General features: G+C 35.4%; 1 protein-coding gene across 1 annotated transcript in view; it reads right to left on the reverse strand.

Moving 5' to 3' along the window:
- Positions 1 to 4,457: 4,457 nt before the first annotated feature.
- The window catches only part of LOC129003262 (isoaspartyl peptidase/L-asparaginase-like), a 91,648-nt gene continuing 73,383 nt past the window's right edge, over positions 4,458 to 22,722 (reverse strand). Inside the window, exons 4-5 of the mRNA XM_054431556.1 lie at positions 11,621 to 11,843; positions 4,458 to 4,722 (exon numbers count right to left, since the gene is read on the reverse strand). Of these exons, the coding sequence (XP_054287531.1) occupies positions 4,458 to 4,722; positions 11,621 to 11,843 (488 nt within the window). The remainder of the gene's footprint in view (positions 4,723 to 11,620; positions 11,844 to 22,722) is intronic.

The raw sequence follows: 22,722 nt of genomic DNA on the forward strand, positions 1-22,722 counted from the left end.
TTAATCATGTCCACGTGATAGCGGGAGATATTCCCGATTTTACGGCTATTGCAGATGACCATGATGATGTCCCCGTCATAGCGGGATAAGTTGATTTTTCTGCGATCGGAAGTGAAGTTAATCATGATGGCGGGACATTTTCACAAATTTGCTGCGATCGTAGGAAATTATTTTTTTCGGCGCCCCCTGGCTGGATCCACCACTGACCATTAGACAATACGCCCCAGCTATTATTAGCAAGAATCATCACTCAATTAAACTTACATTTTAAAACTTTCATTTTATGACACAATCGTTTGCTACTATATTATCTTAAATAATAAAATTTAATTAACTTTTCAAACTTATTAAGGGACAAGGTAGCTGCCGAGGCCTATTTTCAAATTTTCGGCGTAATGCCAACTTTTACTGTTATTTATATTTTGATATTTATACTTTAATTGTGTTTATATTACACTAATCCAACAACATATACTTTAGAACTGTTAAAATAAATGTTAAAAAATATGTGACCGATTGGGTCGGTAGCGATTTTTTTCAACGAATATTCATTGAAAAAAATTGCTGCCGGCCCGATCGGTCCCACGTTTATACCGTTTAGAGGTTGGCACCGTGTCAGCTGTTCCCGCGCAAAGGCTCTTGGTCTATTTTTTCACTGATCTGCAATGCTCCCGCCATCAGTTTCGCGCCTTTATGTCAGTCTGAGTCTAGGCCTACCTCGAGCTGTTGTTCGTGTTGTGTTTTCTGTCTAAGTTTGGCTCATTGTATTATGTTAGTTCAATATGGGTGATAATCTAGGCAGTGATGATATAGTAAGAGCAATCAAAGCTCCTTCTAGTGAATTTGACCAAAATATGGATGGTGTAAGTGATGATGGTTGGGGCAGTAATGTAAACAGTGAGATGGACGACACAGATGATGACCCGGATTTCAACCCTACTGATGACTCAGAGGCAGGCAGTGCCATCGATGACAATGAGGTTGGTTTTATAGAAAGTGTGAATGGTACGGATGAAATGATTGATTCTCTTAGTGAAAATATGACTGTAGCGAGTGAAAGTGATAAAAATAGAAATGGAAGATTACACTATTAACTTAGGAGAAATATTTATTAGTTTTAAAACACAGAACAAAAAGTTAAAGATGAAAAAAGATGAACTTGATAAATGGCAGCCGTTTGAAGGCAAACAGAAAAACATTGTTTTTGAAGGATCATCGAGGTATGCTTTCGGCCTGCCCCAAAATGCAAAACCAGAAGAATTTTTGTATGCATTTTTAACAGATGATTTACTAGAAATGATGGTAGATGAAACTAATCGCAATGCTGATCAAGTTATAAGTACACTGCGATTGAATCGTAGTAGCAGACTCTGTAAATGGTGGCCTACCTATCCAAATGAGATGAAAAAATTTCTCGGCCTTTTACTATGGATGGGTCTAGTGCCAATGTCACGGCTGACAGACTACTGGTAGAAAAACTTATTGTATAAGAATGTTGTTGCTGGTAAGGTAATGAGCAGAAACCGTTTCCAATTGCTTTTGAGATTCTGGCATTTAACGACAATTTGAACATGGAGCGAGATGGCCGACTAGGTAAAATATCTCCTCTGATCAAAATCCTGAACAACTCCTTCAAGACTAACAAAACTCCTGGCAAAGATGTGGTTATCGACGAGAGTATGATCCCTTTCAGAGGAAGACTTCTATTTCGCCAATACCTTCCAAATAAAACCCACAAGTACGGCATTAAGGTATTTAAAATATGCAACACTGCTGGCTACACGTACAAGATGAAAGTTTACATGGGCTCTGGGACAGGAACTGAAGATAACCTGACATTAGCAGCATCAGTTGTAATGGACCTCATGAGAAATTATTTGGACCAAGGGCATACACTGTATGTTGATAATGTTTACACCTCCGTTGATCTTGCCAATATGCTTCTAGCAAGGAATAATCACCTTGTTGGAAGTGTTATCAGCAACAGGGCCTGGTTCCCTCGTAAAAAAACCATTGGCACTAATTCCGATGACCCCATGAAGAAGGGTGAAATGAGATGTCTTGAATACCCAAGTGGTATCATTTACACCAAATGGTAAGAGGGAAGTGAGAATGATGTCAACCAAACATCCTCCTGACTATGTTGATACAGGGGAAAAAACCAGGCAGGGCGAACCCATTCTGAAACCTGTTGTCATCGTCGAGTACAACAAGGCGAAGATGGGGATTGATGTCAGTGACCAGATGTCGTCGTACAGCACAGCCATTAGAAAATCTATGCGACGGTACCATAAGGTCGCAAAAGAGTTCCTACTGGGTACAGCGGTCGTCAATGAGTGGCTCGCCTACAAGGATGCAGCTGGGGTCAACTCTCAGAGTAAGAATAAGCATCTCTACTCCATTACGACCTTCAGTGAAAAGATTGTGTACGCACTACTAGGGTTGCAAAATGGACAAATCGAGCCAATGAAACATGTTGGACATCACCACTTGTCTGAAACGGTGATATTTGTAGGCGAGGGTAAGAACAAAAGGAGAGCCCGGAAGAATTGTAAAGTGCGCTATGCAACCGCTTCAAGAGCTACTATGCAAGAGCTTCACGAACTGGAGACCGAAAAATAACAAAGAACCTCAGGAAGATCACTACATTTTGTGAATCGTGTCCTGGGAAACCATTTCTTTGAAAAGATTGTTTCAAGAACTTACATAAATAGGCAAGACCCTTGTGAACTCTGGTAGTTATTCTGTACGATTGTATTTTTCACATTTAGTGCTTTGTTTTCTCCCATGTAGGTGACTTGAAATGTTATTTGAAATGTAAATGTTAACTGTCATTTCAACAAAAATTACGTAATTTCTTTCATTTCAAATATGTAGTTTTAGCATAAGTATACAACGTGTTGCGAAATTAAAAACTATCTTGTCAATATACGGTTTAATCTTTATTACATTCCTAACAAGTTTATTACAGTTAGATTCAAGTTTTATTCATATTTCAGCACTAACAATGATGTTAAAGTTAGAAAAAAATGTGCCGACCCGATCGGTCGGCAAAATATAGCCTATTGGTAGTCGATGTATAAGTAAAATAAAAAAATTTGTGACTAAAATTAACATTCTATAACATATTAGCATTGTTTTCTCAGATTATAACTATTTAAAAAGTCCCCAACAACCACTGATAAAAGTCACGGATCAATTTACTTAAGTCATGCAAAATCCCGCTGCCGACCTGATCGGGTCGGCGTGGCAGCTAACGTGTTAACGAGTACTTAGGTTTGCTGCAACAGGGAGGGTAAAAGTGCTTTTGTTGTAAAATCTTAATAGTTTAGTAAGAAATTACAGTAGACTCCCTCTTATCCGGATACCTTTTAACCAGACATCGGTTTAACCGGACTACACTCGACGGAAATGACATCTCTTTAACCGGACAATTTTTATCAGCACATTGGTTTAACCGGACTAGATCGACAGGAAGTCGTTGGTACTTTAACAACTGTTCTTGTGGGAAAGATTTGAGACCAGTGATCACAAGTCTAAATTCAATGCTCTCCTAAATTTAAGTCGAATATCACTGTAAACGGTCCATTTTAATGAGTTTTTGGTGACGTCAACTTAACCGGAAAAACCGTTATCCAGACTGGCCTTGGTCCCGAGGAGTCCGGATAAGAGGGAGTCTACTGTAATGTATTTTCCAAATTCGATAAAAAAATGTCCATAAACAAGAAAACTACAACAGTTGACTTATTCTCCATAAAAATAACATGGGAATTTTAAATTTACTATGTTTTGGAATTTTCTCCCTAACCATTAGGCGCACAAAAACGCTTCACTGTACTAAATTATTTGTTTTTTTTAAGCTCTACAAAATGGTTTGGAAAGAAATCGCTAAATTTTGTGCTTTTATGGTCATAAATGGGGAAAAACCTATTTTTATTTTTATCCCATAAAACCCCCCATAAACCCCCACTCCCATAGTCCGATCATGCTGGTTCGCGAACTCGTTAGAATAAATGTAGGTTTACACGTTTATACAAAATTTATTCAAAATCGGATCATTTTTACTCGAGTTATCGTGCTAACGGACACATATATATAAATATATATCTATATATCCATATGAATTTGAACGGATGGTGTTTTTGGCCTCTAGGGACCTCAAAACGAAAAAGTAAATGGGTCCCGGGTCCAGGTCTTACCATGAGTACTACGGTAATAGCTTATTCCCTATTTGGGAAATTGGCTAAAAAACTAAATACTATTCAGAAAGGGTATTTTTTTAAATTATTGTCAATTTACAAATAAAGCAGTTTGAATTTGAAAAGTAACAAAACCTATATTTGATCTTTGCTGACACAATTTTTCGCCATAGAAGTAATGAGTTGATAAGAAAGCTGTGTACAGGTCCATATGTGGCCAGACAGGTCTACAAACAATAATTTCAGTATTAGTTTTAACTAATTTACGAATTCTTTAGCTGACTCACCAGAAGCGATATCAGCCAGTATGCGCTGCGCTAGGTTGTACCTCATGATAGTCTCCCCATGGCCAGTGGTGGACACTGTCCCTCGCTCATCGTCTGCATACCCTCCACACCCCAGCAATGGCGTGTCACCAATGCGACCGTTGTACTTGCCTGTGATACCTCCAGTAGAAGTGGCTGAGGCCATGTGTCCGGCTGCATCTATGGCAACACTGCCCACTGTGCCCACCCCTATCTCTCTGTAGAAGTACAAATGTTTGACAAATACATTTACTAACAAATCAGTTGATTTAAAGGCTGGAGGAGAAAGATAAATATAAAATAATGTTTACCCAACCCGCCATGTTAAACTTTCCTATCCCAAGCGTGATGTAAACAACTTCTTTACTTCACAAGTGAAGTAATGTTTCAAAAACTCACTAGGTGAAGTAATGAATTTATATAACATTTATATAATTTATATAACATTGAGTCCTCAACTTAATAAAACATACCTCTATGGAGCCAACGGCGTTCAAGGCTAGAAATCAGCTGTGTGCTTGAATGTTATTGTTATGCTTTAACGTATTTAGATTATAAAAGGTATAATGTTACCTGGATCTGCCAGAGTAATCCAAAGGCTGTCTGTCGAGACTACGCGTTTCGAAGCAATAATAGCATCATCATCAGGTCTTCAAGAAAACTTTTCAATCGTCAGAGGTCGTCAAATAAATTTAATTTTTACAAACATATATACAAAAAATAGTAGGCCTACGAACCGTGTGCGCACACTTAGACAGGTTTGTCATGACTCAAGGAGTCATATTCAATATTTTTTCAATATTTTTTAAAAGTATTTTCCTAACCTAGCTTTTATTTTTAAAAGAACGTTACTGTTAGAAGATGAGTGAAATGGATAATGAAAAATATTGTACGTGACCCCCTGTATAATGGGTATATGGGTCAGGTAAAATCTTGTACGTTACATGCTACGCAAGAGCGTGTTTACATCACTTAGGTGAATTATGCAACTCGCTTCCGCTTGTTGCACAACATTCACCTGCGTGATGTAAAAACGCTCCTACTACACTTGTAATGTAAATGGCTATTATTATCATTGTCGATTAATTTTGATGTCGGTTTTTAATCCTTAAATGTTTCCGAAGCTACAGTAGTAGGGGAAGCCAGAAGCGGGGGATAATAAGAGAAAAAAGGGGTAATAAGAGAACCCTAATTTGTATGTCTAAATCTAATAGGAGTAAAAGAATGAAAACATCAAGCAATAAGTGGTCCATGTGGTGATGTGAACAAATAATTTGGAAGATCTATGACTTTTAAAATTGGTAAAAAAAAATTTTCTCTAATTACCCCATAGATTTCTCCTACCAGTCCTACCCCAAGTGGAGTAATAAGAGATGAGGCTGTGATTTTCTTATTTGAAAGTATTCTGAAGTTTATGGGGTATAAAGAGAAACATTATATTAAGAAAAGCTTGAGAGGGTGGGGAAATATAATTTTTTTAAAAAACTTATTAAATATTGAATATAACGCTGTCAAAATTTAAGCGTAAAATTACAGAAATGAGGATTTCTTGAATGGTAAATATGCTAGAGCACCCAAACTTCAGTTTGTTTCACCTTAGGACATGAATGAAAAAGGAACAGTGTAATAAAAAAATCTAACTGCTTAAATTTCTTTAGTTTATATCCAAACAAATGCCCCGCTGCAGCAAACCTGCCGACTAAGCGAATTTCCATTTGCCTGAATTTATTTAACCCCGGTGACACTTCGCAATTGCTTGAATTCGAGCAACAGGTACACTAGTTTATCTATTAAATTAATATTATAGGTTAAACGAGTTCCTAGGTTTGCTGCTACAAGGAAACTAATAAAGTGTGTTTTTAGTCAAATATAGCTTAGTAAAGGATAAACAAATTTGCCAAGTTAGATCAAAATATATGAATATAATATTAGTAAGATATCTATAAATAGGCAAACTACAACATTTTACAATATTCTCCATAAGAATAATGTGGGAATTTTAAATGAAATTTTTTTTGAATTTTCTCCGTAACCAATAAAAAACTGTACAAAAAAACTTTGATATACTAAATTATTAGTTTTTTAAGCTTTTTAAAAAGGTCTGGAGAGAATTTGGGAAATTTTGTGTTTTGAGGGGAAAAAATGAGAAAACCCCAATTTTACCCCATAAAACCCTTTGTTATAGTCTGTCTAAAATAATTGTGCGGTTGGAATTCAACATATGATTTCCCTATCATGGTAAATCTCCCACTCATTTACCCTTTTCTACACTGAAATCCCCCGTAACAATCATCTGTTTTATATTGCAGACAGGTTTTTTAGGAAGCATTTGTTTATTATGATTGAACTACACACATAATAAAACAATAAGATTTATTTTAACAATAAATAATCTACGTCAATTTTATAATGTCGATATTGTAGCACAACGGATTGAGTTATCAAATAATTAAATAACTTACGTCATCAATCCATAAATTTCTGTGGAGTACGCGTTTCAACCATTAGGTCATCCTCAGCTCCACTGTCACTAGGTTGAATCTGTTTCTATGTTGCTTTGTAGCAACAGCGTCGATTTAAATAAATAGTCCAAACACATTTTACATTTATCACACATACACGACACGTACGAAACATTTAGGTAACGAAATACTATGATATAACACCGTGCGCACAGCTGGACGGGCTCAGGTTTGCGGCTACACTGACTCCACAGAAATTTATGGATTGATGACGTAAGTTATTTAATTAGTATCAATTTTAATTTCACTAAAAGTTTTGTTATAATGTAATATACATAATCCTGGACTAACATTTTTGCTTTTGATGGATTGTTTTAAATACAATTTCAGTTCTGGTAATGTAACTATACATTAGTAAATTAGTTAATATCGTAGTGAACTGGTTTCAAAATTCTAAAGCGATTCTTCACTTCTTTATTTTGTTGTTATTTTAATACCGTTGGTAATAGGAACTTTGTCAATGTCTCTAGCGGAGCCCTAAGGTCAGATCAGGTTGAAAACCATTGGGTTATCCTGTTTATGCCTGAATAATCAGTTTACAACATTAAACTCGTCAGGTAAATGACAAGTAGGAGCATTCAATTTTCTTTTACTGAGGATAAACTAACATAACAAATTGATAATACTATTTGAATGAACGAGTTATGTTTGGAAATACACACAAATTAAACCAATTGTATGTAACAGCTATATTAAAGTTTTTGCATTTTTCATAATTGTATAAATATTTCAAATCCTTAATAATAAAAGGCCAATATGCCTTAGTACACACCAAATAGAAAACAAATCTCGTAAAAACATATAAATTTAATTTGATTTTTAAAACATATATTAAAACACAAAATGAACACAATGGTGTAAATTTAACAAATGTTAGTTGTAATGTGGACGTTAAAAAAGTACTGGAGACGTTCCATTACATCATTCACTCTCATAACTGGAAAGTAGATATTCACCACCATTTTCGCTTAAGCCATCAGAGTCAGTGTCATCCTGCAGATTTATAATAAATGCTTTTTTAAATAATTGTGCTATGGGAAGGGAAGGAAACAGGTCCGCGACGTAGGAAGTGGTGAAGGAAGTAGTAAAGGCGAGCTGTCCGGAGTGTGGGAACTGTTTATGACGATTAGATTAAGGTATTTCCAATCCTAAAATACTATGGGAAGGCAGGAAAACAGGTCCGCGACTTAGGAAGTGGTGAAGGAAGTAGTCAAGGCGAGCTGTCCGGAGTGTGGGAACTGTTTATGACGATTAGATTAAGGTATTTCCAATCCTAAAATGCTATGGGAAGGGAGGAAAACAGGTCCGCGACTTAGGAAGTGGTGAAGGAAGTAGTCAAAGCGAGCTGTCCGGAGTGTGGGAACTGTTTATGACGATTATATTAAGGTATTTCCAATCCTAAAATGCTATAGGAAGGGAGGGAAACAGGTCCGCGACGTAGGAAGTGGTGATGGAAGTAGTCAAGGCGAGCTGTCCGGAGTGTGGGAACTGTTTATGACGATTAGATTAAGGTATTTCCAATCCTAAAATGCTATGGGAAGGGAGGAAAACAGGTCCGCGACGTAGGAAGTGGTGATGGAAGTAGTCAAGGCGAGCTGTCCGGAGTGTGGGAACTGTTTATGACGATTAGAAAAATTAGATTAAGGTATTAGCATTCCTAAAATGCTATGGGAAGGGAGGGAAACAGGTCCGTGACGTAGGAAGTGGTGAAGGAAGTAGTCAAGGCGAGCTGTCCGGAGTGTGGGAACTGTTTATGACGATTAGATAAGGGTATTGGCAATCCTAAAATGCTATGGGAAGGGAAGGAAAGGAAACAGATCCGCGACGTAGGAAGTGGTGAAGGAAGTAGTAAAGGAGAGTTGCCCGGAGTGTGGGATCTGTTTATGACGATAAGATTAAGGTATTTACAATCATAAAATGCTATGGGAAGGGAGGGAAACTTGTCCGTGACTTAGCAAGGAAGGAAGTAGTAAAGGCGAGCGGTCCAGAGTGAGGGAACTATTTATGACAATAAGATTAGGGTATCTGCAATCCTAAAATGCTATGGGAAGGGAGGAAAACAGGTCCGCAACGTAGGAAGTGGTGCAGGAAGTAGTCAAGGCGAGTAGTCCGGAGTGTGGGAACTGTTTATGACGATTATATTAAGGTATTTCCAATCCTAAAATGCTATAGGAAGGGAGGGAAACAGGTCCGCGACGTAGGAAGTGGTGATGGAAGTAGTCAAGGCGAGCTGTCCGGAGTGTGGGAACTGTTTATGACGATTAGAAAAATTAGATTAAGGTATTAGCATTCCTAAAATGCTATGGGAAGGGAGGGAAACAGGTCCGTGACGTAGGAAGTGGTGAAGGAAGTAGTCAAGGCGAGCTGTCCGGAGTGTGGGAACTGTTTATGACGATTAGATAAGGGTATTGGCAATCCTAAAATGCTATGGGAAGGGAAGGAAAGGAAACAGATCCGCGACGTAGGAAGTGGTGAAGGAAGTAGTAAAGGAGAGTTGCCCGGAGTGTGGGATCTGTTTATGAAGATAAGATTAAGGTATTTACAATCATAAAATGCTATGGGAAGGGAGGGAAACTTGTCCGTGACTTAGCAAGGAAGGAAGTAGTAAAGGCGAGCGGTCCAGAGTGAGGGAACTATTTATGACAATAAGATTAGGGTATCTGCAATCCTAAAATGCTATGGGAAGGGAGGAAAACAGGTCCGCAACGTAGGAAGTGGTGCAGGAAGTAGTCAAGGCGAGTAGTCCGGAGTGTGGGAACTGTTTATGACAATAAGATTAAGGTATCTGCAATCCTAAAATGCTATGGGAAGGGAGGAAAACAGGTCCGCAACGTAGGAAGTGGTGCAGGAAGTAGTCAAGGCGAGTAGTCCGGAGTGTGGGAACTGTTTATGACGATTATATTAAGGTATTTCCAATCCTAAAATGCTATAGGAAGGGAGGGAAACAGGTCCGCGACGTAGGAAGTGGTGATGGAAGTAGTCAAGGCGAGCTGTCCGGAGTGTGGGAACTGTTTATGACGATTAGAAAAATTAAATTAAGGTATTAGCATTCCTAAAATGCTATGGGAAGGGAGGGAAACAGGTCTGAGGCGTAGCAATTGGTAAAGGAAGTAGTCAAGGCGAGCTGTCCGTAGTGTGGGAACTGTTTATGACGATTAGATTAAACAACCTTAACACCCTTAACAACCTTAGATTAAGATACCTTAAGGTATCTGGAATCCTAAAATGTGATGGGAAGCAGTGTGGAGTTTGGGAATGGATTTATGTATCTGCAATACTAAGACTGCTTTCATAGTAAACTAATGATTTTCCCCGAGCAAAGCTCATTCCCCAGGTACTATACACTAAAGAAAGAATTGAACCCTCACGGCTTAACCCTGGCCTATAGAACGTCTAACAAACTTGGGGCGAAACTAAATAAAAGACTGCCGAATAACAATAAACCGAATGAATTAGCTACTGGTACATATAAAATTAAATATTCAGACTGTCCAAACTATTACATAGGTCAGACCGGCAGATCATTTAAGAAACGTTTTTCCGAACATTTGCCTAAACCAAAACATACAGAACAAAAATCCAAGTTTGCTGAACATTTATTAAATTCAAACCATACTGTTAATAGCTTTAATGAGAATGCAGAAATTCTAAATGTTTGTAAGAAAGGCTTCATCCTTGACACACTCAAAGAATTTGGGATATACAAAGCCACTAAATCCGACCCATACAAAATGCTTAATGAAAAACTTAATTATGGCTCAAATAAATTATTCAATACAGTTTTAGATTACTTTGGTAACAATTATGTTGGCAACATGAGTCCTGGGGGCACAGCTGAAAAACGGAATGGAGTGGGGTAAACAGTCATTGTCGACCAGTTCAGTGACGTGCGCCGGCCGGCCAACTATGTTAAATGTCTACCGTGTTCGTGTTGTGTTTGTGTTCAATATATTTAAGAAGATTTGACGACATTCAATGAATGAAACATTTTAACGTTCTGTTTCGAAAATGACTACTTAGGGGTGACGATGATGATGACTGTGGGAGATTCTTATGATTTCACCGCTATTAGAGGGAATTCCACCACAGGGTTGGGGGCCACTCAATTAATTTGGCCTAGGGCCGCGCGTACCTTAAATCTTGCACTGCTACTCGCACTAGTTACACAAATAACTATTTATTAAATGTATATTTGTTAAGACTTGTACTTCTTTTCTTTACACATTTTAGTCTGAATAGATTTATTATATTTTTAATTTAAGAGCACTAGAGACAGTGGGATCAAGTAATTAATAATTATGAATTGACAAGCCCAGTTTCCAAGTTATGACTAGTTCCTTATCGAATTACATTTTAATAAATACACATTTTTGCGGTCACAAGGAGAAACTGCCAGCAGATAATAAAGAGTTAACTGTAAACAAAATCCATCCTCAAGGTAATCCCCAGTGGTTTTTAAAACATCCTCTATTAATTCAAAGAAGATTTGTTCTGGATTGAATTGATTGGTAATCTAAAGAAATTACACTACATTTGCTCATATGGTATTTATGCCGAAGCAGACATATACCTTTAATGATTCTAGTGTACTAACCCAATTTCCATTTTAGATGGAATAGACTTAGCCTGCTTGAAGTGATCCAGAGCGGCCTGGGCTGCAGAGGTGAACAGATAGTCATCAGGTACGGTCGGCACACCCATCCTAGCAGCAAACTCATTGACTGCTTCACCCCCCAGGAAGGCATGTGGGGTTTCCACCATTACTCGACGAGCTAAAGATATGGGATGGGCGATATTCTTCACCAGAGTAACAGCTCCTGTCCATAATAAGGATATAAGATCAGTAAATGCAGCATCAAACAGTAGAGTCCTGCTATATATTAAAAAAATTCAACAATTCCAAACAACAAGAAAAGAATATTTCCAACACTCTATATACATAAATTAGCTCACTTCCCTATGACACAATTGCGGTTTACTGATTTAAAAGCCATAAATGTCTATCAAACTAAGTGATTCGGATGAATTTTGTTTTCTAAAAGGGTTGGCAGATGTGTATATATTTTATACAACCACAGCCACCTCTAATACAAGGCCGCGACGTTCGAACTGGCAACGCCGCACTCACCCGCCGCCTGAGTCCAGCACTCGTGCTAGGCTATAAACATCAATGAGAGTATTGCTGCTCTGTATCAGTGAATGAAAGTATTTAAATTACATATTTTAGTGGGTTTTAGGGTATGGTAGAATAGACAAATTAGAATCTAGGTTTTGTATTTATAGAAAAATTGCAACATACCACAATATGTCTAAAACTAAAAATACAAACATAATGTTTTTGGTTGCATTTATCGTATTGTAAGTACGATAAATGTGGCAATAGACGAACGTTACATATTTCCTTTGTTAATTTGATAATCTATACTATTATATAACAATCTTATGGTATCTGTATATATGTGTGTGTTATTCAACATAGTAAAAACTACTAGACAGACTGGGTTTAAATTTTACAAAATATAGCTACTATACCAAGAATGGTAACACAGTAGGACTAACTTATTGCCACTTCAATATTTGTAGAGACTTTGGGATTTGTAGAGACTAACATCTAACAATTTGTTCGAATAAATTAATTTTCAATTTTCAATAGGAATATTATGTTTTAGTCCACCTGAGGAAACCATTAGTTAGCAACAACAAAATTTGAAGTTTTCTTTTTGTAGGCATACTACCTAAATAATTAATTTTCTTTAAATAATTACTAAGCAAAATGTTTTTAATTTTGTAAACGATTTCAGAAGCTAGGCCTCCATATGGCTTTCCACAATATTTATAGAATTGGTTTATCACATCAACATTTATACTGGAGTTGGAGACTATGATGCTTTTATTGTTAGACGGTGTAGTACATATTTTTTACTAGTAGGCCTACTTAACAGAAACACCTGTTTATTTCTTCGAAGTGCTAGTTATTTAAGTTATTTGAATCACTTAACAACAGCTTTTATCAATAAGATAGACAAATAAATAAGGAAATAGTACGGCATTCTCATACCTAAAAATCGCTACTCGCGTCTTTATTTACACAAATCATTGTCTTATTCTTACATTTTTTTACAAATCTAAGTTCATATTCGTGAAAATGTTTCATACAAAAACGAGAATTGTTTTAAGATGTCTAATTTGACCGAAGAATAGCGAGAAGCCATTGTTGCTTACGCGGCGGATCACTTAGAATCTTAGAACACTGTATGTATTATTAATTTTTAATTGAGCTTTTGTAATTATTCTTGCATCCAGGCACATCACATCTATCTGGAATGCAGTAGTATCAAGTTCAATATCATTACTAATGATTAAGGGTAGTAGAAACGCGATTATGTACGTCGGTACGCGACTCCTCCATTCACTGTAATGGTAAGACAACCGCGCACCGAGACACGGATGCAACGTTGCCACTTTTCGCTTGCCGCGGCCTTGTATTAGAGGTGGCTGTGATACAACAGATGTAACAAGATCAAAAAGGTATCTATTTCGCGTCCTCATCCCGTTGCAAAGCATGGGTACAACAGCTAGTATATTATAACTAGAGAACCCGTGCGGCTCTTGTGCTTTTCACACTAAATCTTTATTATTTTGTGTTTTTACGTTTAGGCCCCATGGGATGTTTGGAAGTGATATTAAATACATTTTTAACCGACTTCCCCACTACCAACAAAAGGAGGAGGTTCTCAATTTGTCTGTGGCGATGTTTTTTTTCTATGTATGTTCACCAATTTCTCTGCGATTCTTTTACCGATCAGCGTGGTTCCACCACCAAAATAACCAGGAGAGTTTCTATTTTGTACCATATATATAGCATTATGTTTAAGTGTAATATTTGTTTCGGTGAAAAATGCTGAAAACCTAAAATATTCAACATTTAATTTGTTTATATTTGTGCAGATAAGTCAATAAATAATAATAATATTCCTACAGCTGTTAGTTGAAACCATTTAAATGAAGCTACAGACAGTTCTTCGTGAAACAGTTGCTTCATATTGATTAATAAACTATTTCTTACCATGGTGCCTAAATAAATTACATTGAAAAAATGTATTTCGTTTTGGTTACTATAAAAAAGGTATTTCAACGTTTGACCTAATTTGTGTATAATTCTGTTTTGAGTATTGAATATTCTGACTTACAAAAACATACTGAATAGCTGTATGATATTGACAAATAAAGGTGTATTGTGAAAACCAAAGCATTCGTAAAAGAGGTCCAAATATAAATTAAATGCAATTATTCCTTATAGGACCGAAGAAGTGTGAGAGTGCATAATCGTCAATCGTCTTAAAAGTGTTAAATATTTTAATTACTAAACATGCATTTGCAGATGTGGAATGTTTATTAATATTCTCCAACCATGTTCTATATCATATCAATACTATTATGCCTGCTTCGGAAAGTCCTAGAGGAAACTGATTTGCAATTTTGAGTTACACTACATCTTGAGCAAACAAAACCACCTACCCCTTACACCACTTTTAGCTGAACCAGTCTTTCATATACATATATTCCTACATATTTTACAAAGGTACTATACGTGATAACAACCAATTTTCTACTTTTGAGAGATTTTTTAGTGCTGGTGGCTGAGGAATAACTTTTATATTGTTCCAAAAGGCTTGAGACATTACTGTATTTTTTTTTTTAATGTAGAAGTACACCGATTTCAGGAAATGATAATGTCTGGCATTTCAATGTCTCTAGGAAAGACAATTAGTTTTTCATTAGGCCTGGCCTAACGTAATGGACAACTCTTTGTTGTTTAGGGGAAATCTAAAAATGTTAATTTTTATACCCATTGATTATATACCGGTAACCTGAACAGGCGACTCAAGCAGTTTTAAGATAATGATTGTTCTGTGACACTTTTGATTGGTTCAAACAGTTTTGCTTATCGAAAAACCTCAAGTAATCAGTATATAAAAAATTATACAGTCACTAAAAATCATGAAATAATTTATTTTTGTAAAAAAATACAACCGACTTCAAACGCTCTAAAAAGAATGAAATAATTTCAGTAAAGTAAGTTTTTTATTGGTCAAGCTCACGTATTTCAAGTCGGCGTGGCTCTAACTGCAAATATGAATACAATAAAAGATTGAGAGTGTATTTTGAAAATCAATAAATTGTAGCTGGGTAACATAAATATATAAAAAACATACTGAACTATTTTGTTTATATATCAAATGAAGTATTTTCTTGTATTTTATGTTTACATCAGAATGAATGCACTATGAAAATAACACACATAAATGTTCTATATGAATAGGAAACTGATTTATTTTTGATATATGATAGGGAAAAGAATCTAGTTAAATATTAAAACGTTACTTTTCCAAGCTAGAAACATTAAAATCATTATAATCTTTTTAAAGATACTCGTTAATACCACTATAAGATTTTAATTTATTATCCTATTTCAAAAAAGTTATGATGGTATCTGCCGATCTTTGGTTACAGTAATAAAATAACGACCTATGAAAAAGACACGCAGATTAACACCTTTAGTTATAGATAGCCACATGCAATGTAGACATCCTCTTTAAATGTTGTATCAAAAATCATTATAGAGCCGCGCCGACTTGAAATACATGAGCTTGACTAATAAAAAAGTTTACTTTATTGAAATTATTTCATTCTATTTAGAGCGTTTGAAGTCGGTTGTATTTTTTTACAAAAATAAATTATTTATTTAAATATTATTCACTAAAATATATTATTGGAACATATTTTTTAAATATTTAATAGATTCAAAAACATATTTTTTATATATTTAATATAATTTAAATATTATATAAAATTGACATTAATACACACTTGAGATATATAAAATAGATTTTAAATATATTTATTCATATGTATTTAATATATATTTGTGCTACTAGGTAATTGGCTTAGACGCATACTCAAATCGTGAATCTCTTCATCCTTTTGCTGAATTACCAACTGTACTTTCTCCAACTTTTCTTCCAGCTTCGGTAGAAGTTCCAGCTTGTGGATAATATCATTGACTATTGGATACAGAAGATATTCCATACTATTATTGTTGTATTAATAGTCAAAGATAATATCCTCACTGTTCCCTTATGAAGTGCTGACTTTTAATAACTTCCTTGCTGTCTTCTTATTTTTTTATTTTTTTTTTATCGTTTATTGCCGTTAAACATGTACATGCAATGGGCAAAGTCACATTTTTTTAAATCTTGGCCTACTTAAAAATAAACAGATGTATAGGCCTAGACCTTAACACAGAATGGTAACATTGAATCGTTGAAAGTCATTTTCAAGAACTCGTTAACACTATACATGGGGTTTTCCACTAACCAATCTGACAAAACTCTCTCAAATTTACTATTACTAACTTCTTTTGCGCTATGAGGCAGTTTGTTAAACAAATTAATACTAAGAACATTGAAAGACTTGAGGGCTTTACTTAACCTACAATGTTGCCTATAAATATGATGACTAGATCTTGTGAAATGGTTTTTACCATTTTAAATCTTATCTAAATCCTCCTTTAGTGTTGGAAGAATTTTCAGCTGCTTGGACACATCTCTCATAAATGTTTTAAATACATCTGTAATATTTTCTTCATTATCTTCTGAAACATCTTTTTTTAAATCACATTTTTTCCCTGACTTGCATTTTAGACATTTCCATTTCCTGTTTATGAATAAGTGTCATTTTTCTAAATATTGATTGGCTTATCCCCGCACTTGAATAATGATAATTAGATCCACAGTTAAGTACTGAACAAGTAATTAAATCCTTAACGTCCAAAATACTATCAGTGCACTGACCACAATCCATCTTGATATAACCTCAAAACTAGTAGTAGTTAATAACAAGGAAAACACAACGTTCCTCTAGCACTGCCTCAGACTGACTGGATATAGATACATAAATATATATTTATGTTTATATAGGTCTATGTTCCCGTTAGTGCGATAACTTGAGCAAAAATTATGATATTTTAATGAAATTTGGTACAAATGTTTAAACCAACGTTAATTCAAACCAGCTCGCAAATCAGAATGAATGGACTATGGGAATGGGGGTTTAAGGCTTTAATGGGGTATAAAATTGTTTTTTCTTATTTTTTTTACCCTAAATCAAAAATTTTACAATTTCCTTCCAAACTGTATTGTTGAGCTAAAAAAATCAATAATTTTGTACATTGAAGGGTTGTTGTAAGCCTAACGGTAACAGAGATAATTTAAACAATTTAAAATTTAAATTGCCCATTTTTATGAAGAATAAACTGTTGTAGTTTGCTAGTTTATGGATATATTTTAATAAAATTTGGCAATATTGTTAATTTCATACTTAGCTATCAGGGGCGTCATTTGGGGGGGGGGGGCAGGGGGGGCATTCCCCCCCCCCTGGTTCCTAGGCTAGAGAAAAAAAATATGCTGTACTAGCTAATATACTAATATTTTCTCCTGGCAAATCCTAAAAAGCACGGCAGACAAAAATATGCCTATTCTTCTACAGTAATTAGAAACAAAAATATTATTTTTTAGTATCTCAGTAGCATATTAAAATTAATTGTGTCAAATTATTTTATTGATAATAAAATTTGATCTGTTTTTAAGTACTTAAAAACCTGTGTTTTATTTAAATACCCCCGCCGCAGCAAACCTGCCGACTATGCGAATTTCCATTTGTCTGAATTGATTTTCATTAAATATATTTAAATAACATAAGGGTTAACGAGTACCTAGGTTTGCTGCTACAAGGAAACTAATAAAGTGAGTTTTTTAGTCAAATATTAATAGCTTAGTGTAAAATAAATTAATTTGCCAAGTTTGATCAAAATATATCCATAAACAAGCAAACTACAACATTTTACAATATTCTCCATAAGAATAACATGGGAATTTTAAATTTAAAATTTTTTTAATTTTCTCCGTTACCAATAACCGAACAAAAATACTTTGATATACTAAATTATTTGTTTTTTTAAGCTCTTTAAAAAGGTCTAAAGAGAAATTGGGAAATTTTGTGTTTTGAGGGTCAAAAGTGAGAAAAACCAATTTTTACCCCATAAAACCCCCCATAAACCCCCGTTCCCATAGTCCGATCATGCTGGTTCGCGAACTCATTCAAGTTTATCCCACTTTACACCTTTAAACCAAATTTCATCAAAATCGGACAAAAATTACTCAAGTTATCGCGTTCACGGACACATATATATATATATATATATACATATATAAAAATTTGAACGAATGGTGTTTTTGGCCTCTGGGGACATCAAAATGAAAAAGTAAATCGGTCCCGGGCCTAGGTCTTACCATGCCACCTACGGTAATAGCTACTTCCCTATAGGGAAATTCGCTAAAACCAAATTAAACTGTTATAAACTATAAGCTATGAATACAACCGTATTCATTGCTATAGGTCTAAATGTTGTAGCCTACAGTACAAGAGAATTTGGTCATAATTCTAATAACAAAAATAATATTAATATAACATGGAACTATTGATCACGTTTCTTAGATGACTAACTTACCAACATATTACTATGTTTCTATCTGTTGTCAATAATTGTTAGTTTCACTAATTTTCTGTCAAAATTTAAACAAATTTGACTGACAATTTTGTTTTTATTCGAAGAGCTTTTGACAATTAAAATAAGCTTAAACCCCTCTTTTTTTGTTTCAAAACTGCTAAAATTTTCCGGGGGAGGACCCCCGAACCCCCCCCCCCCCCCGCTTGCTGGGGGGTACCCCAAGGATTTGGTGAAATGACGCCACTGTTAGCTATCAAAATATAAATTAACAAGCACACCTCATTGGGTTACCAGCAAACCTAAGCATTCATTTTTATCCATCTTATTTAAATTGGAAATAAATCCGACAAGTTTAAGTGAATATTTTAGTGGAAATCTCGCCAAACAAATGTAAATTCGCTTAGTCTGCAGGTTTGTTGCCACTGGGTATTTAGATATACAATAAATAGCAAAAGCAAGCATTAAACTGTGATTTGACGATTTAGACGTACACATTGCTTTTAGAAACATAATTTAACACATTTATTTAGTAAAAATTGTATATCTTTTGTTGCTGGTAAATGGTTAGAAACTATTACGTGACCTAGTACGAAATATAAAGAGGTGCCAGTGCATGTATGAAAATACTGTTACTATATGATTTAATTTGTAAAAGATTCGCTTAAATTGTATGATACTGGAATTAATAGTAAAATCATCGATGTATTCTATTATGGTGCTCCAAAAACATACAAAAACTGTCATAGATCCTTATTTATTTCCATAATCAATGACACATTTTTGAAAATACAATATAACATCTCAAAACTCCAATTTTTACTGGTATGGTAAAATACCCTCACCACAGCAAACCTGCAGACTAAGCGAATTTCCATTAGCCTGATTGGATTTTGTTTTAATACCATGTATAAATTAATGATAATTCATTAGTTTTAAATCAAAAGTATATTATTTTATTTAGATTCAGTTATAAAGCAAGAACATTAAAAATATTTACAATCTAAGTCAATAAACCAACAGATGTTAATTATAATATCTGCTTAATATTACAACAGATTTACATTAAAATGCCTCCTTAACACGTTCACTGTGGCCGACGTTCTGGAACGTTCCCTAGCAACGTTCTATTAAAGTTGCTATGGACGACTCAGCATTTCAGGAACACACACAATGTTGTTTCGGCTTGTGGGGACGTACTTTTCCCGCATTTTTTGCAATGTCAGTTTTTAGATAGCATTTTTTTACATTTGTCAAATAAATAAGTAAATAACAAGATTACGTAACGCACATTACTATTTTGAGAAATTATTTACACCCGAATATTTCGCTGTTTGTCGCTACGGAATCAAAATTAGTAATCTTCTTGACCTGATTAGTGCTGCTATCTACGGAAATCTCCGTAACTACGTCCAGGTGATTGAAGAATTAGCTCACAACAGATGGGTGCGCTGATCACAACCATTATATTTCATGTTTGTTTACATTGTGTTCCGAGTTGTTTATTTACATAAGTTGAGTTTGTTTTCATTTGGTTTTAGTGAAAAGTTAATTGCACTATTTGTTTTCGTGATATACTCATAACCACTATGATGTTTTGAACTCATTTCATTACTAGGCCTACATGCAAAGTTCATAAACATGTGGGTCTGAAAGGCCATTTTTGCCCATCCTAGAACTTTCTAGTGACCTATAACTTACCTTTCGGAGTGTGTTATTTGATTTTTACTTTGTTTGGTACAATATGGATATATGTCTAGGTCCCAGTGGGGTAGTTTATCCACTTCGAACACACGCATTGGATGATGACAGTGACTTAAATAACGATGATCCAGACAACCCAGACGACCTAGACAACGACAATGTGGATGATATGGCGTTTGATTTGGTGTCTGAAGATGAAGACCTGAATTATGAAGAAAACCCTCCAAACTGGAGCAACCATTGTGCCATTGGAATGAAAGACATCCCATTCACGAAAGAGGAAGGTTTTCTGGTTCCGTTACCAGAGGGAAAATCACCTATGAGTTTTTTTTATCTACTTGTGGATGACCTTTATTTGGAGAGTATCGTAAAAGCCACAAACAGCTATGCGTTAGGTTTATTTTGTGGTCTGTCGACCCTCCCAGGATCAAGAATTCAAGAAGTTCAAAGACTTAACTGTGGAAGAACTGAAGATTTTAATTGCTTAGTTACCAATATGGGAGTTATTGAGTTGCCTCGAATCCAGGACTATTGAAAAAATAACAAACTGTTCAAATCTTGTTTTTCGTCCTTCATGAGCAGGGATCGTTTTCTCATCATTATCCGATGCATAAACTTTGAAGTTTGACCTGATCCAAGTAATCGTGCCAGCAAAGTACAGTTTCTTGTGGACTACTTCAACAACAAAATGAACTGGGTGTATTACCCTTAAAAAAAAAAAAAAAACTATGTGTTGACGAGTCGATGGTAGGCAGTACATAAAGGGTAAAAGACATAAGTACGGAATCAAACTGTACACCTTGTGTGACCCCCATGGATTGATACTGAAGTTCTTTATGTGCTGTGGTGTTTTGGATGATTTTGAAGGGAAAGGGCACGCAGCAAATGTAGTGCTTCATTTGATGCAAAACAAGGTGAACTGTGGACACAGCTTACTCCTGGACAATTTCTATAATAGCTTCTCCCTTGCATCTGCGCTGTTGCGTAAGAATACATACTGTAGGCCTACAGGTACACTAAGACTTGGCAGAAAGTACAATCCAACTGCAGTCTAAAACAAGAAGCTGAAAAAGGGTGAAACAGTATGCTGAGGGGGTCATGGTGGGTAAGTGGAAAGATAAAAGAGTTGTGTCCTACATTTCAACTGAATTTACCAATGAAATGGTTACCTCCCTCAACAGAGTTATGCTTCAGAGGACAAAACCACTCCCTATCATCCAGTACAATCATTGTATGAAGGGAGTGGATCGTGCCGATCAAATGATGGCATACTACCCCTGTGAGCGAAAATCTATCAGGTGGTACAAAAAGATGTATGCCTACTATCTATGTATTCACCATATAACATCGTTTGGTAAGTCAAATAAAGAAAAAAATTTCAGCATATACCAACGTCTATTACAGCAATTTCAGCAGCAAACGTTTTAAAAATACCACATTTATTCCCTATTTAAATAGAATTAGTTTAACGAGTACTTATGTTTGCTGGAACAGGGAGGGTAAAAAAGTGTTTTTTGTTGGAAATTCTAAATATTTTAGTGAGAAATGAATGTTTTGATCACAATACGTTCTTAAACAAGCAAACAACAACAGTTGACTTATTCTCCATAAAAATAACATGGGTATTTTAAATTTACTATTTTTTGGAATTTTCTCTGTAACCATTAGGCACACAATAACGCTACAATATACTAAATTGTTTGTTTTTTTAAGCTCTACAAAATAAGTTGGAAATAAATTGAAATTTTGTGTTTTTATTTAGGTTCAAAAATGGGAAAACCCTATTTTTACCCCATAAAACCCCCCATAAACTCCCGTTCCCATAGTCCGATCATGATGGTTAGCAAACTCGTTCGAATAAATGTAGGTTTACATGTTTATACAAAATTTCATGAAAATCGGATCTTTTTTGCTTGAGTTATCATGCTAACAGACACACGCACATATATATAAATATATATGAATTTGAACGAATGGTGTTTTTGGCCTCTAGGGACCTCAAAACGCAAAAAGTAAATTGTGACAAAATTTTCCTGAGGGCGTAACGTGGGAAATTACGCCACGTGTACGATAAACGAAGTCCCAGGAATCGCATAAGTCGGGTTGCGGGGATTTCCCCAGGAGTTGATAGTAATTAGGATAACCTCAATTTGATAGCCTTGGTTATCAGAGCTCGGGACGAACGTAGCGGGTTACCAGACACCACACTTATAATCACCAATCTAGTCAGGAGAGTTTGTGGGAACCGATAATTTTAATAGGACTCTGTGGCCAATAACTACTTGAAACTCTACTAGCTACTTAACTAGAAAACCAATATACTAAGTATTCACCCCGCTTGCCTACAGAGTTAGGGTTAACCTGAAACAGACAAAAGTTGGCTTAAGATAGGCCTAGCCTAGCCCCACAGAGTCTGAATTTACAAA

Source organism: Macrosteles quadrilineatus, unplaced genomic scaffold (genome assembly GCF_028750875.1).
Source record: "Macrosteles quadrilineatus isolate MER2022 unplaced genomic scaffold, UCM_ALF_1.0 Scaffold_9__3_contigs__length_116548681, whole genome shotgun sequence".
Lineage (NCBI taxonomy): Eukaryota > Metazoa > Arthropoda > Insecta > Hemiptera > Cicadellidae > Macrosteles > Macrosteles quadrilineatus.